The following is a 15,381-nucleotide window of genomic DNA, read 5'->3' as shown; positions in this document are numbered from 1 at the left end:
CGATCAACCTTTCATTGTGGAACATAGTCAATAAACTACCAAATGTGACCCCATTATGCAGTGTTTTTGTCTCACCTCTCTCCTCTTTCCAGCGCAGGATATATCCTGTGGCACCAGTCAGTGGAACCCAGCCTAACAACACAGAATTCTGGGTAACCTCTGCCACACGCAGACCTGTTACAGGCTGTAGGGGAGCTAAAGGGAGGAGAGGAGGAGTGAGTGATCAGTTAAGAGAGACTTCAGTGACTTCAGTAATCGTGTGATAGAGAACATTAAGAGGTTGTGACTATACAACAGTTAGAACCTATAGCCATAACCACAAAAACCTTGGGCTTTTATAAGGTTTGATCTTAGTCTGGTCACATGGCCAGGAAAATTCCAGTCAATAACTATAGTGAATGAAAGGAGAGGAGATGGTGTGGGCAGAGAAGTGTACCTGTGGAGGCTGTGATAGTGACAGCTTGACTCTCTCTGTCCCTGAAGATGGCAGCCAGCCTCATTGTGTAGCTCACCCCAGGCCGCAGACCATCCAGGTCAAACGAGGTCGCATCTCGACCTATCAGACGGCTCGATTCAGCCTCACCTGCATGGAACCAGTAGAGAATATTAGAAAACGTAAATAGATATTAAATTGCAAACATTTGTTTGGATGAGCATTTTATGTACGTATCTGTGTGTGTGTGTGTGTGTGTGTGTGTGTGTGTGTGTGTTTGTGTTTACCCAGGGCTGATCTCCAGTAGATGCGGTACCCTGTGACCCCAGCCATTCCTCTCCAGACCAGACGCAGCACCCTTGGGGTAGCCTCCAGCACCCTGACCCCCTCCACACGGTCCACAGCAACAGGTTCCCCAGCTACACACACACACACACACACACACACACACACACACACACACACACACACACACACACACACACACACACACACACACACACACACACACACACACACACACACACACACACACACACACAGAGAATACAGTACAGAGCAGTACGCTTTCCAGCGAATTCAGGAAGTACACTGACATTCCAATTATCTTCAGTGCTTTTCAATGAGGACCATTTGGAATAGGAATTTAGTTTACTTTCTGATTTGACTGTAATTTACCCCAACCTTGCTACATAGTAATTCTGTAAAGTTGTACCTTCCAATGTTTTCATATCCATTCTAATCAAACAGAGGTACAATGTAACTGCACAGTCTCTTTTCTTTAAGACTGTAGTGTAACTCACGTGTTGTGACTCTGACAGAGACTGGGGATCCCTCTCTGTTCTGAACCAGGGCCATGACCTGCACCTCATACTGAGCCCCTGGGTCCAGCTGCTCCAGGTCCACCGCTGTGCGGTCACCACCTACCAGCTGGCTCCTCTCCTCCCCACCTATACCAAGACAGAAGGGGTGGTGGTGAGTGGTCTGGCACAAAATGGCTGCCATGTTTTATTAATACACAGCAAATTCTCCACTGTTAAATCAACAGTGACAGTGTGACATTTAACACTGGTCCAGTGTCTATACGGAGTGTTAAATTAACAAACTGCTTAGGTTCAAGCCTTATTTACATATTTCCCAGAGTGCCTTGCCTTTCGAGTGAAGTGTAAAATTACCACCTACGACTGTATTTGTTAGTGACAAAGACATATATCCATCCATTTTCATATATCCATCCATTTTCAGGCAATCCTAGTGAGATCCTAAGTGAATATGTTATCATTAAAATGTAATTATTTAACACAATACAAAGCATATGTCATAAAGCCTTAGACTCTTATGGGTTAACTAGAACAACCTTTCAGTAACGGATGCAACGTCTAAGTAACAGAAAAATGTATACTATTTATATTTGAGTAACACAAGGTGAATAAGTCAATCAATGCACATACAAAAACATAGAAATTGAAAACAGCAATTCTAAAAATTCACCTGCATTAGAGGATGCTGGTAAATATGATAATGAAAGGGTGTGGTTTTGGTTTAACACTGGTTATTAACACCAACAGTGGGGTTATTTTACAACAATGAGTGTTAATTTAACATCTGAATCAACACTAGAAATGTTACACAGAAAACTCAACACGAGGTAACACTGGCCAATTTTCTGTGTGTGAGTATATATATATATATATATATATTTATGTTAAGTGTGGCTGGTGTGAATAGAGGTAATTCCTACATTATAATGAGCTATGGATAGTACACTATTTAATAATGAAACATCATGGGAATATCATTCACATTTCAAAAGAGTAAAGCTAATCAAATCTCTCACCGTCAATTCGCTTCCAAGCCACACGATAGGCTGTCGCTCCCTGCACGCCCACCCATGTTACTCTGACGACCTCACCGCGGGACTCTTGGGCTTTGAGTGAAGTCACTGTTCCCACCACCAACTGGTCTGACTCTTGAGGACAGAGAAGTGGAAGAGATCAGTCACCAATTTACAAGCACTGTTCTATAGGATAGCACTCATTTAATTAATTCAATAAATTTTTAAATTTACTAAGTGAGGGCTAAGTGAAGCTGTTACCATATTGTTGACAGTTAACCAACTCATTCAAATATACTATGGGTTATCAAGAAGAGAAGGGGTTAGGGGTCAATTTGGTAATGGAGTGATAGAGTACCTGTTCTGGTGTTCAGGGAGGTGGGGTATCCTTCCCGAGACCCAATCAGTGAGGAGACTGAGACTCGGTAGGAGGAGTCTTCCTGAAGGCTGTCGATGGTGAAGGAAGTGACATCAGCGGCCACCGTGCGGGAGGACTCCACTCCTGTAGACAGATGGGGTCAGGCCATAAAGAATGATAGAGAAAGCATCCCTCAGCAAAAAAAGAAATGTCCTCTCACTGTCAACTGTGTTTATTGTCAGCAAACTTGACATGTGTAAATATTTGTATGAACATAACAAGATTCAATAACTGAGACAAACTGAACAAGTTCCACAGACATGTGACTAACAGAAATGGAATAATGTGTCCCTGAAAAAAGGGGGGTGGGGAGGGTCAAAAGTAACAGTCAGTATCTGGTGTGGCCACTAGCTAAATTAAGTACTGCAGTGCATCTCCTCCTCATGGACTGCACCAGATTTGCCAGTTCTTCCTGTGAGATGTTACCCCATTCTTCTACCAAGGCACCTGCAAGTTCCAAGACATTTCTGAGGAGAATGGCCCTAGCCCTCACCCTCCAATCCAACAGGTCCCAGACGTGCTCAATGGGATTGAGATCCGGGATCTTTGCTGGCCATGGCAGAACACTGACATTCCTGTCTTCCAGGAAATCACGCACAGAACAAGCAGTATGGCTGGTGGCATTGTCATGCTGGAGGGTTATGTTAGGATGAGCCTGCATGAAGGGTACCACATGAGGGAGGAGGATGTCTTCCCTGTAACGCACAGCGTTGAGATTGCCTGCAATGACAACAAGCTCGGTCCGATGATACTGTGACACACCGCCCCAGACCATGACGGACCCTCTACCTCCAAATCGATCTCGCTCCAGAGTATAGGCCTCAGTGTAACGCTTATTCCTTCAACGATAAACGCCAATCCGACCATCAAACCTGGTGAGACAAAACCGTGACTCGTCAGTGAAGAGCACTTTTTGCCAGTCCTGTCTGGTCCAGCGACGGTGGGTTTGTGCCCATAGGCGACGTTGTTGCTGGTGATGTCTGGTGAGGACCTGCCTTACAACAGGCCTACAAGCCCTCAGTCCAGCCCCTCTCAGCCTATTGCGGACAGTTTGAGCACTGATGTAGGGATTGTGCGTTCCTGGTGTAACTCGGGCAGTTGTTGTTGCCATCCTGTACCTGTCCCGGAGGTGTGATGTTCGGATGTACCGATCCTGTGCAGGTGTTGTTACACGTGGTCTGCCACTGCGAGGACGATCAGCTGTCCATCCTGTCTCCCTGTAGCGCTGTCTTAGGCATCTCACAGTACGGACATTGCAATTTATTGCTCTGGCCACATCTGCAGTCCTCATGTCTCCTTGCAGCATGCCTAAGGCACATTCACGCAGATGAGTCAGTAGAAAGGCCTCTTTAGTGTCCTAAGTTTTCATAACTGTGACCTTAATTGCCTACTGTCTGTAATCTGTTAGTGTCTTAACGACCGTTCCACAGGTGCATGTTCATTAATTGTTTATGGTTCATTGAACAAGCATGGGAAACAGTATTTAAATCCTTTACAATGAAGATTTGGATTTTTATGAATTATCATTAAAATACAGGGTCCTGAAAAGGGGACTTTTCTTTTTTTGCTGAGTTTAGTTCCAATTATGCGGTCTGGGAGCGCACAGGTAGCGCCATTGAGGCAATCTCCATTTTGAAGTAGTAAATGTTTTTTTTTACAATTGGCTGATCCCTCCTGATGACCTGCTTGAACATGACTCCAACAGGGATATCAGCCAATAAAGTTGTAAGCCACACACAGTTGACTACATTAAAATGGTGTAAGCCCTCAATGGCTCTGGCCATGCTAAAACAGCCTTGTGGCCACTAGAGGCCTCTATCATTCTCTATGGGTCAGGCAACGAGGTGAACGTTACTGGGGATTGCTATTACTGTATTACTAGACTAGATCAACTACTAGACAATCCCAATACAATGTGTTCTTTGAGTCTTAATGCGCTTTGAGACCTAAGGTAAGGATCCTTAGGAATGTAATTTATACGTCAGATAACACCCATCTCACTTATCCTAACCACGCCTACCATTTCCACTGCGCCAGGTAATCTTGTAGCCAGTTGCCCTGGAGACTGGTGACCATGTGATGCGTATCCTCTGAGAGGTGACATCAATGATACGCAGGCCGCTAACCGTGCTTGAGCCGTTGTTGCCATTGGTCCTGGCCGAGAGGGTGACCACCTCCCCGATACGTTGACCAATCACAGCCGCCACGCCCAGGACCACAGCTGTGTCTGGCTGCAGCCCCTCCACCGTGTAGGACGAGGCCTCTGGCCCCAGAACACGGGACTGCTCCGCATCTAGGAGAGATACACAATGTTAAAGACACACACTGGGACACTGCTCTATATAAAAGAAGGTGAGAGAAAGTAACACATACATATAAAATAGGGACTGCTGCTATAATTATGTTATCACAACATTGTATTTCTGAGGACTAGTTTATCACAAAATCATTCCAAGCATAATTCAGGTGACACTTACTGTTGCCTTGTCTCCAAGTGACCCTGTACCCTGTCGCCCCGGAAACCCCTGTCCAGGCGATTCGGAGTCGCCGACCATTGGTGTTTGTCACACGCAGGTTTGTCACTCTCTCCAATGCTTGTTCTGAAATCACACATCAATAAGAACATTGTGGTTCAGTGCACCACCAAACTATTTCCCATGCTCAATATCAAACTTACATTTCCCATTTCAAAACATTTTGCCATTTTGTGCCTACTAAACACAGCCCTCTTCTTTTATCTCTGTCTGTGCTTGCCTCAGCTCACCTCCCCTCAGTATCACTATTCACCACCTATTCACATTGACAATCAGCTGGCAGCCATTCATCACACAGCCACAGCAAAGCACTGTTTACCAAACTGGCAAACACCCTGCAGCCCTGAGCCAAGATCTGCACGCATTCAATCCATCCACATCCTCTCTCTCACAGGCTGGAGCATGCACTAGCATACAATCAGTGTGTGTGTGTGTGTGTGTGTGTGTGTGTGTGTGTGTGTGTGTGTGTGTGTGTGTGTGTGTGTGTGTCTCACCTGATTTGATGTAGACAGTGACTGGGTCCCCCTCGCTGTCTCCCACCACAGCTGTCACGCTGACCCCATAAGACACGCCCTCTGTCAGACCCCTAAGGTCAAGGGTCGTCTGGCTTCCAGGGATACTGCGGGTTTCCTCTGTTTGCGCTGTAAGTACAGAGTGTTAAAACATATGTGAGATCCGGTCTAAAGTAGTGCACTATATAGGGAGAGAATAGAGCGTCATTTGAGATGTGTTCTTACCTTCAGTGTTGACCATGAGGATACGGTACTGTGTTGCCCCGGCTACCCCTGTCCATCCCAGTCGCACAGTGCTGCCCAGGTACTCTACCACTCGCAGGTTGGACACCCTCCCCACCGGCTGTTCCACTGTACACATGAGGGGGGGAAGTCAGTAAAATGGTGAAACAAATAAGATACAAATAATAAGTGAAATATAGAAGTAAATATAAAATACAAAGGGGCTAAAACAAAGCGGGTCGCGCCTGCCCCTATCTCTGACCTGTGGGAGAGGTGGAGACGGGGGTGGCCTCTTCTCGTCCCTCATACAGGGTGAACAAGGTGATGACATACTCAGTGCTGGGCTGCAGCCCTGACAGATCATAAATAGTGGTGTTCCTGGAGAATGACTGACTCTGCATTCTGCCACCTGAGGAGAGAGAGACTACAGTAAGGTAGTTTGACGTTGACAGTCAGTCAACGAGGGTACATCTATGTTTGTGTGCATGGATCGGTGTACTCAATGTTGAGGGGTTCGAAAGTACATGAAACTTTCGCTTGTATGTGTGAGTGTATGCGTGTGTGTGTCCTTACGTGTGTATGCAAGCATGAGTGAGTGTGTGAGTGTGAGTGTGAGTGTGAGTGTGTGTGTGTGTGTGTATGTCTGACCTTCCCCCTGCCTCCACTCCAGGCGGTATCCCCTGGCAGACTGGATTAGGTTCCAGGTGAGGCGGATGGAGGAGGGCCCGGTGGTGGCTGCCCTCAGCACCTGCTGCTCCAGACGCTCTGCATGGGGGGAACAGAGACACAACCCAACCATGGGTCTTATCAACTGATATATCATGGTATGCCAGAACCTCTTAAAAACCCATTCAGGGTGATGGGGTCAAATTGGGGTCATGATAGGGGCTGCACCAAATGTTTGATGTAATATAATAATTGACTATGCTTATGTTGTATTAATAGAAGGGGGGGGGGGCTATGGGACCCCTCCTCCTCCACATTTCTAGGGTCCTAGACTACTGATTAATATTATACAGTATATATTAATTTTTTTTTTAAATAATTGTTCCACAGTCTTTACTAAGTCTCTGCATATTATAAAGAAATGGTCTGAGAAATGTGTTAATTATTGCATGGGGTCTGTGAGAAAGCACTTCAAAGATAAACATAGAGCCCTGCAGGGGAGTAAAATAGATAAGAGGCTAGTCAGACATACTTCTATAAATCAACTTGGGGGAGTGGACATTTACTGCTGAGGCTTTAGAAAACACTGGAACTATTGTTTCTCTCTTGTAAGTTTGTATAGCTGTGTATGCATGGGCTTGGTCGGATGAGTAGCAGGTAATGACGTATGCAGTAACATCACTAGGGCTGGACTTCGGGCTTAATAAAATAACTTGGGACTTTTCCTATGGGGCAGAACTCAGGAGAGACATCAGTTGTATGTGTGATGTTTATTTATTTATTTCCTCTATTTTCTACTGCCTCTATTATCCTCCTTTACACTATGGTCTGTTGGACGCAGCAGAAATAGTCTTTCATAAAGGCATTCTTTCATTGGCTAAAATGAACCACAAGTGGAAGTTACTGGGACAAAGACAGAGGAAAATAGAACGAGAGGAAAATAGAACGAGAGGAAAATAGAACGAGAGGAAAATAGAACGAGAGCGAGAGAGGAGGAGAGGGAAATCTGTTTGTGTTTCAGTGATCTCTCCAAATTTGCTTAGTGCTTAGGAAGTTACTGAATTGTGTGTGTGTGTGTTGTGTATGCGTGTTGTGTGTGTGTGTATGCGTGTCTGCCATGCATACATGGGTGTGTGTGTAGCTCTATACCTATCTTGAACCTGGTGGTAGCACCAGGACCCTCTGTGTTGCCTTCGTAGAGAGCGATGACAGTGACAATGTACTCAGTGTCTGGCTGCAGGTTCAACAGGGTGTGAGTCTCACTGTCACCAGCCACCTCCACAGATTCCACGTCACGACCTGGGAGAGACACAGAGGCAGGGGGAGAGGAGAGAGGGATGGGGGAGAGGAGACAGGAGAGATGGGTGGCGGGAGAGGAGAGGAGGGTGGGGGAAAGGAGAGGAGAGAGGGGTGGGGGGAAGGAGAGAGAGAGGGGGAGTGGGGAGAGGAGAGGGGGTGGGGTGAGAGGAGAGATGGGTGGGTGGGTGGGTGGGGGGGGAGAGGAGAGAGGGGGGAGAGAGGAGAGAGGGGTGGGGAGAAGGAGAGAGGGGAGAGGAGAGGGCGTGGGGGGAGGGGGAGAGACGGGGGAGAGGAGAGAGGGGTGTGGGGAGAGGAGAGAGGGCGGAGAGGAGAGATGGGGAGAGAGGAGAGATGGGGAGAGAGGAGAGATGGGTGGGGGAGAGGAGAGCAGAAGAGAGAAGATAGAGGAAGGTATGGAGGGGTGAAAGAAAAGGACAGTTGTTGTGCACATATAAATTGTGTTACTGACTGCTCACTATTCAAAGTATTAGCAGCCTTGCTGATTCTCTCATAAATTCCATTCTGTGTCACTATACATTTCTGAAGAACAACCTCTCTGTGTAAATATAGATGTTAATAAGGTAAGTCTATATTGATTGGTGCATGGGTATACTGGCACATAATCTGCTGTCAAATGTCACTGTCTCTCTCCTTACCGGTGAATGGTCCCCAGACCAGTCTGTAGGCCCTGGCTCCACCCACTCCTCTCCACAACACCCGGACACTACGCTCTGACACAGTATCCACTGACAGCTGCTGGGCCGCTTCTAGACGCACTGCAAGACAGACATAACACGCACACGCAAACACACACAAAAATAGTTGTAAACACAGTGCACATACTGAAATAGGGCACAGAAGAACAATATATGAGAGCTTCAGACTTTTTATGTTTCCTGCAGCGCAAATAGTCACCACCAGATGGAAGTATGACTTTCTAACAATTTGAAAGAATAGTGTCAGAGAAAGACGTGCAAAGCTCCCTATCTGGCGATGACAACCTTTCTGATCACTGTTACCTTTCCACCTATGGTTCAAATAAAGTCATGAGACCATGAGGCCAATCGGTATGGTTTACATGGCATGAAATCCATCCATCCAAAAACAGTTCCAAATGATTTCCTCTTAATGTAGCCTTCACATGACTGCCACAAGGCACTGTGCTTGCTGTGAGGTCAGGCTCAGGAGCATGCAACTTCTGTTCTCCTCTTCCATTCACAAACAATGGCTCACACTGTGTTTGACCAGATACAATGCTATTTCACAGGAAACAAATTGACAACAGAATTTCAGCATGCTTATAGGGAAGGACACTCAACAAGCACAGCACACAGCACACACAAATGACTGATGATTGGCTGAGAGAAATTGATCATAAAATGATTGTGGGGACTGTCTTGTTAGACAGTGCAGCTTTTGACATTATCGATCATAGTCTGCTGCTGGAAAAACATATGTGTTATGGCTTTACACCCCCTGCTATTATGTGGATAAAGAGTTACCTGTCTAACAGAACACAGAGGGTGTTCTTTAATGGAAACCTCTCAAATATAATCCAGTTAGAACCAGGAATTCCCCAGGGTAGCTGTTTAGGCCACTTGTTGTTTTCAATGTTTACTAATGACATGTCACTGACTTTAAATAAAGCTAGTGTGTCTAAGTATGCGGACGACTCAACACTATACACGTCAGCTACCACAGCGACTGAAATGACTGCAACACTCAACAAAGAGCTGCTGTTAGTTTCAGAGTGGGTGGCAAGGAATAAGTCAGCCCTATATATTTCTAAAACTAAAAGCATTGTATTTGGAACAAAACACTCACTAAACCCTAAACCTCAACTAAATCTATAATGTGGAAACTGAGAAAGTTGAGATGACTAAACTGCTTGGAGTAACCATAGATTGTAAACTGTCATGGTCAAAACATATTGATACAACAGTAGCTAAGATGGGGAGAAGTTTGTCTATAATAAAGCGATGCTCTGCCTTCTTAACAACACTATCAACAAGGCAGGTCCTACAGGCCCTTGCTTTGTCGCACCTTGACTACTGTTCAGTCATGTGGTCAGGTGCCACAAAAAGGACTTAGGAAAATTGCAATTGGCTCAGAACAGGGCAGCATGGCTGGCCCTTGGATGTACACAGAGAGCTAATATTAATAATATGCATGTCAATCTCTCCTGGCTGAAAGTGGAGGAGAGACTGACTTCATCACTACTTTTATTTATGAGAGGTATTGACATGTTGAATGCACCGAGATGTCTGTCTAAACTACTGGCACACGGCTCGGACACCCATGCATACCCCACAAGACATGCCACAAGAGGTCTCTTCACAGTCCCCAAGTCCAGAACAGACTATGGGAGGTGCACAGTACTACATAGAGCCATGACTACATGGAACGTTATTCCACATCAAGTAACTGATGCGAGCCGTAAAATTATATTTACAAAATAAGATAAAAAAAAACACCTTATGGAACAGCGGGGACTGTGAAGCAACACAAACATTGGCACAGACACACACACACACACATGATAACATACGCACTATACATACACATGGATTTAGTACTGTAGATATGTGGTAGTGGTGGAATAGGGGCCTGAGGGCACACAGTGTGTTGTGAAATCTGTGAATCTGTGAATGTATTGTAATGTTTTAAAAATGGTATAAACTGCCTTACTTTTGCTGGACCCCAGAAAGAGTAGGGATCCATAACAATGGGGATCCATAACAATGGGGATCCATAACAATGGGGATCCATAACAATGGGGATCCATAACAAATACAAATACACCAATAATGTGAAGTTCATGTTAAACAGAAGATGATATGATGCATCATGCAGTACTGACTGAGGGTAATGGGAAAGAGGGTGTGGTGTACTTACATGTCCGTGAGGTGAGGGTGGCGGGGGAGGCAGAGTTTCGGGGGAACAGCGGGTAGAGGGTGAGGACGTATTCTGTGTCAGGCAGTAGCCTCTCCAGGGTGACAGAAGTAGAGTCTGCAGCCAGAGACTGCTCCAATAGCTGGGCCTTGGGCTGACCTGTCAATTAATCACAGCCAGCCATTCACAAGGGTTAGAGCAGGCAACAGGCAAGTACATACACAGCTGACTATACACATCTTTAAATGCACATGCTTGTACTTGTAATGTATGTGTATAATATGAGGAAGATCAAGAGCAGTCTGGAGAACTGTGTGTGTGTGTGTGTGTGTGTGTGTGTGTGTGTGTGTGTGTGTGTGTGTGTGTGTGTGTGTGTGTGTGTGTGTGTGTGTGTGTGTGTGTGTGTGTGTGTGTGTGTGTGTGTGTGTGTGTGTGTGTGTGTGTGTGTGTGTGTGTGTGTGTGTGTGTGTGTGTGTGTGTGTGTGTGTGTGCCTGCCTGCCTGCCTCTCTGTATGTCTGTCTGTCTGACCTGCAGTCTGAGGCAACCCCAGCCCCACCCAGCTCCACATGCACTTTCAGGCTGTTGCCAAGGCAATGCGCCAGCCTGAGAGGAATGTGTAGCCTGGCGAAATGGGCACAGATCTTCATCCTACCACAGACAAGGCATACACGGGGTGTGTGTGTGTGTGTGTGTGTGTGTGTGTGTGTGTGTGTGTGTGTGTGTGTGTGTGTGTGTGCGTGCGTGCGTGCGTGCGTGCGTGCGTGCGTGCGTGTCGTGCAGAGATTGGCAGTATTTCTGTTAGTGAGAGGAAAATACGTATTTCGATTACTTTTGAGTATTTTGTCATATGTATGTCATTGGCCTAAACTACAATCCATATATTTTGTAACAAGATACTTTCAAGACCTATCATTTATATTTTTGAAATACAAAATACTTATTCTATATCCTTTTTTATAACAGTGACCCCCTTTCACCCTGCATTAGTATCAGAAGTCTGATGACACTATGGTGTGACAAAATGTAAATATGAACACTTGCAAAGCATGCTTGGTCATTTAGCAGACACTCTCATCCAGAGCGACTTACAGTCAGTGCATACTGCATTCAACTAAAGTAGATAAACAACCACATATCACAGTCATAGCAAGTGGAATGTTTTTTGTTACCATTACTGAGAATGTTGTTGTAGTCCTTGCAAATTTATTTTGTATTTAGAAAATAGAAAATACCTGTATTTTAGTTTGATACATTGGTCTTTAGAGTATCTTGTATTTGTAACAAGACACATCAAAATGTATCTTTTGCCCATCTCTGTGGGTGTGGGTGTACTGGGTGCATGAATTAGGGCCTGCAGTTGCTTGCTCCTACTCAAAGAATGGCTCCCCCATGTGAAAACTAGGTGAATTACAACAGTACTAGGCTGCATTCAAAACAAATCTCCCGCCTTATCGCATCCCATTTCCCCGTAACGGTGAGTTTTGATGGGGTTAAGAATTAACATAAAATCAGGAGAAAGGACCAGACTTGAATGCAACAATTTGACTAGTTGCCCTCAACGCAGCTACTTACTAACTCAACAAACACCAACTGCTACTAACTGCCAATCAGCTTCCACGCCTGTTGCAACGTTTTAACTAGTTGACGTGACTGCAGCTCCTCAACATCATCAGCTGCAACTCATTGCTAATCAGCCTCCACACCTGTCCTCACTCTCCGTAATCACCACTGCCACCCTACTTAAACCTCACCAAACTAAGATTCCTCCTTTGTGTTGTGCAGTGCATGTCGCTTTCTACGTCAGTGTGGTACTAGACTTATCAAGTGTCTCTTAGGTTCTTCCTGGGGGGGGTTGCCATCACCACAACAGCCTAACTACCATGGCGGGATGATGTCTACCTGCCTTAGGCTTCATCCAGTCCATTCTCATCCCCTCCTTCTTGCATCCATTCAAATTTTTCCATAAATATTCTAAACCCATTTCAATGTCTGCTCCTTTAACTCGTAAAACCAGAATCGGTGCCTCCTCTTCACAACGCTTTGCTTGAAATGTTCATAAACTAGTGAAGAGCTCAACTTTTTCTGGCGCCAGCATGGTTCTCGCCACTCACAATCCCCCAAACATTTCTCTGCATGCCCTTGTTGAAAATGAATGAGGGCAGAAATTCTCCTGCTGAATTCCTTGTTGGTAAATACCCTACGTAACATGGTGGAGACTCGCGCTTGAGCCGTTTAGCACACCGGCTTCAAACGGCTATAAAAACTGTAAAAACATGTTTTTTATATTGAAAATATATTTCACAGCGATTTACATGGAACAAAGGAATGATTTCCTACACTATTCAGTGATTGTTTTCTGAAATTGAGCGAACAGTGTAGAATTTTAGCAACCAGGAAATGACAGAGCGATGTTTACACTGTGTAATTTAGTGGAAACGGCCAGTCACAAATTCGAAACAGATTTCCCTTTTTGACAACAGAAGCCCTTTGTTGTAAAATAGAAATTCTGCATTTTAGAATGCGATTTTGCATGTGTCCAAATATTTTTTGGGGGGGGGAAATATTATGAAACACTATCATTCCACTATTACTGCAGATATATTATGGAAATTGTGTGTAGCACCCTTAAAGAATACACACTGACCTAATTTAAAACAAACACACAAGAGTGCCACTCTGTCCTCCTAAACGTTCTCCATGTGAGACTGGTACTCCTGCCACACCCTGACTCAGGGATGGAGCTGCCACGCTGAGTTATGTTGTGGCGTATGGTGGTAGTTCCTCTGGGGCACGTCACACCACGCACCTCAACACACCCCATAAATAGATCTATCTGACATAACACACCCTTTCCCTGTATAGAATTGCAGCCACATTCAATCCCTACTACACACCTGAAGTTTCCCTATGTCTCTCCTGCATAGTTTTTAACGTCTCTGTAAAAGTGTATGTGATATTTGTGGTAATGATTGGGTAATACAACTCTTCGTTGCCAGGCAGGGAGCGACGGAGGGCGGTATAAGGTGAGACGTCGTATCTCCACCATAGTACTGCATACGACCCTGCTCTCCTTAAAACTACACACATATTTACATTTCTCAACTTGCCACATGTAGGATTTTATCCCCATCCCTCCCTCTCTCCCCCCTTTCTGTTACACTCTCACCTGCAAAGAAAAGATGTAAGGAGTTTAGTGTTTTGTAACATGAAAGAATGTATTTCTCCTTCATCTGTGAACAATCAATCAAATGTATGTTATAAAGCCATGTTTACATCAGCAGTTGTCACAAAGAATGAGAGTATGCTTGACTGAGCAGTAGTCGGAGTATAGGTGTGTCTGTGTGAGTGTGAGCATGAGTGTGTGTGTTTGTACATGCGTGCACGTGTCTCACCTCGGGGACCATAGGTGAGTCGGTAGCCCTGGAACTGTGAGGTGGGAGCGTCCCAGGTCAGAGAGAGAGAGAAGAAACCAGCCTGGACCAGACGAAGACCGGACACCCCCGGTAGCGAGTCTGAGAAACAAGGGGTGGAGAGGGAGGGATGAGAGGCAGATGAGACATACTTGTGTTCTACGAGGATGGTCTGGCTTCACATTGGAGAGTGACACATTGAGGAGAAACGGGAGAGAACTTGTTAGTGCCTAAAGAAAGACAGATGTGGAGAGAGGAGATGATATGACATGTCATTGAGAGGTAAGAAAGACTGTGTTGGTATGGTATCCAGAACTCATCTAAAATATACATAGGTTGAAAGTAAAGATAAAGCTCCATTCATAAAGTGGTCTTGCTTCTTCCTGTCATCCCCATATCCTCCCCTTCCACACCCGTCTGTCAAATGGAATTGAAATGCATTGACATTTTACTCTCTCCTTCTCTCCTCCAGGCTTCCACCCCCCCTCTTCCCCTCTGCATCTTTCCATGTGTACTCACTGATTCATGCATTGGTTTCTAATTATCTCAGCTTCTCCCCTCCCTCCCTCCCTCCCTCCCTCCCTCTGCTGCCTCTGTCCCACCCTCTCTGTGAACTCACTGGTTCTTGCCTTGGCGGACACAGGCTCTCCCACACTGTTGGGATACTGGGCGATGACCGTCACCAGGTAGTCTGTCCCTGACTTCAGCTCTCTAGCCACGAAGCTCCTCTGACTTGCAGACACCGTCTCCTGCAGGGGGGAGAAGGAGGGCTTAGAACCTGAGACAGAGGTGCTCTGTTCTGCTCCCCTGAGGGGCTGCAGCGTCATCTGAATTGAAGAGACTGGTTTCTACCTGAAAAACTAGGCGTGTGTGCACTTTCTAGCCAAACAGGATCACAAAGAAAAGAAAAGCAGCAGGATTGCAGAACTTGAGGATTGCACTTGTGCACCCCTGACATATATGTATATGTAAGCTGACATACAAAGCTACTGCTGTAAATGGGTCTTCAATGTAATAACATAGCAACAGGTTTTGTCAAAGCCTTTGACTGGGGTAAATGTTTCCTTTAATCTATGTCATTCCTCATTATGGTCATGAGTAGGGTTTCAAAGGGAGGGTATACTACTGGAAACATTCTAAGTTTACCAGTAAACTACCAG

At 45.4% G+C, this 15,381-nt stretch overlaps 1 protein-coding gene across 1 annotated transcript in view; it reads right to left on the bottom strand.

The window, feature by feature from the left end:
* The window catches only part of LOC139369449 (collagen alpha-1(VII) chain-like), a 102,365-nt gene that overhangs the window by 61,555 nt on the left and 25,429 nt on the right, over positions 1–15,381 (bottom strand). Inside the window, exons 8-24 of the mRNA XM_071108713.1 lie at positions 14,841–14,970; positions 14,204–14,323; positions 10,814–10,969; positions 8,575–8,694; positions 7,769–7,918; positions 6,602–6,718; positions 6,216–6,362; positions 5,957–6,082; positions 5,714–5,860; positions 5,163–5,285; positions 4,706–4,978; positions 2,626–2,769; positions 2,271–2,402; positions 1,237–1,383; positions 721–852; positions 437–583; positions 76–195 (exon numbers count right to left, since the gene is read on the bottom strand). Of these exons, the coding sequence (XP_070964814.1) occupies positions 76–195; positions 437–583; positions 721–852; positions 1,237–1,383; positions 2,271–2,402; positions 2,626–2,769; positions 4,706–4,978; positions 5,163–5,285; positions 5,714–5,860; positions 5,957–6,082; positions 6,216–6,362; positions 6,602–6,718; positions 7,769–7,918; positions 8,575–8,694; positions 10,814–10,969; positions 14,204–14,323; positions 14,841–14,970 (2,431 nt within the window). The remainder of the gene's footprint in view (positions 1–75; positions 196–436; positions 584–720; positions 853–1,236; positions 1,384–2,270; positions 2,403–2,625; positions 2,770–4,705; positions 4,979–5,162; positions 5,286–5,713; positions 5,861–5,956; positions 6,083–6,215; positions 6,363–6,601; positions 6,719–7,768; positions 7,919–8,574; positions 8,695–10,813; positions 10,970–14,203; positions 14,324–14,840; positions 14,971–15,381) is intronic.

The sequence above is a fragment of the Oncorhynchus clarkii genome, chromosome 17, assembly GCF_045791955.1.
Source record: "Oncorhynchus clarkii lewisi isolate Uvic-CL-2024 chromosome 17, UVic_Ocla_1.0, whole genome shotgun sequence".
NCBI classification, from domain to species: Eukaryota; Metazoa; Chordata; class Actinopteri; order Salmoniformes; family Salmonidae; genus Oncorhynchus; species Oncorhynchus clarkii.
Note: the sequence above shows the minus strand (reverse complement) of the source record. Positions and strands in the feature narration are given on the sequence as shown.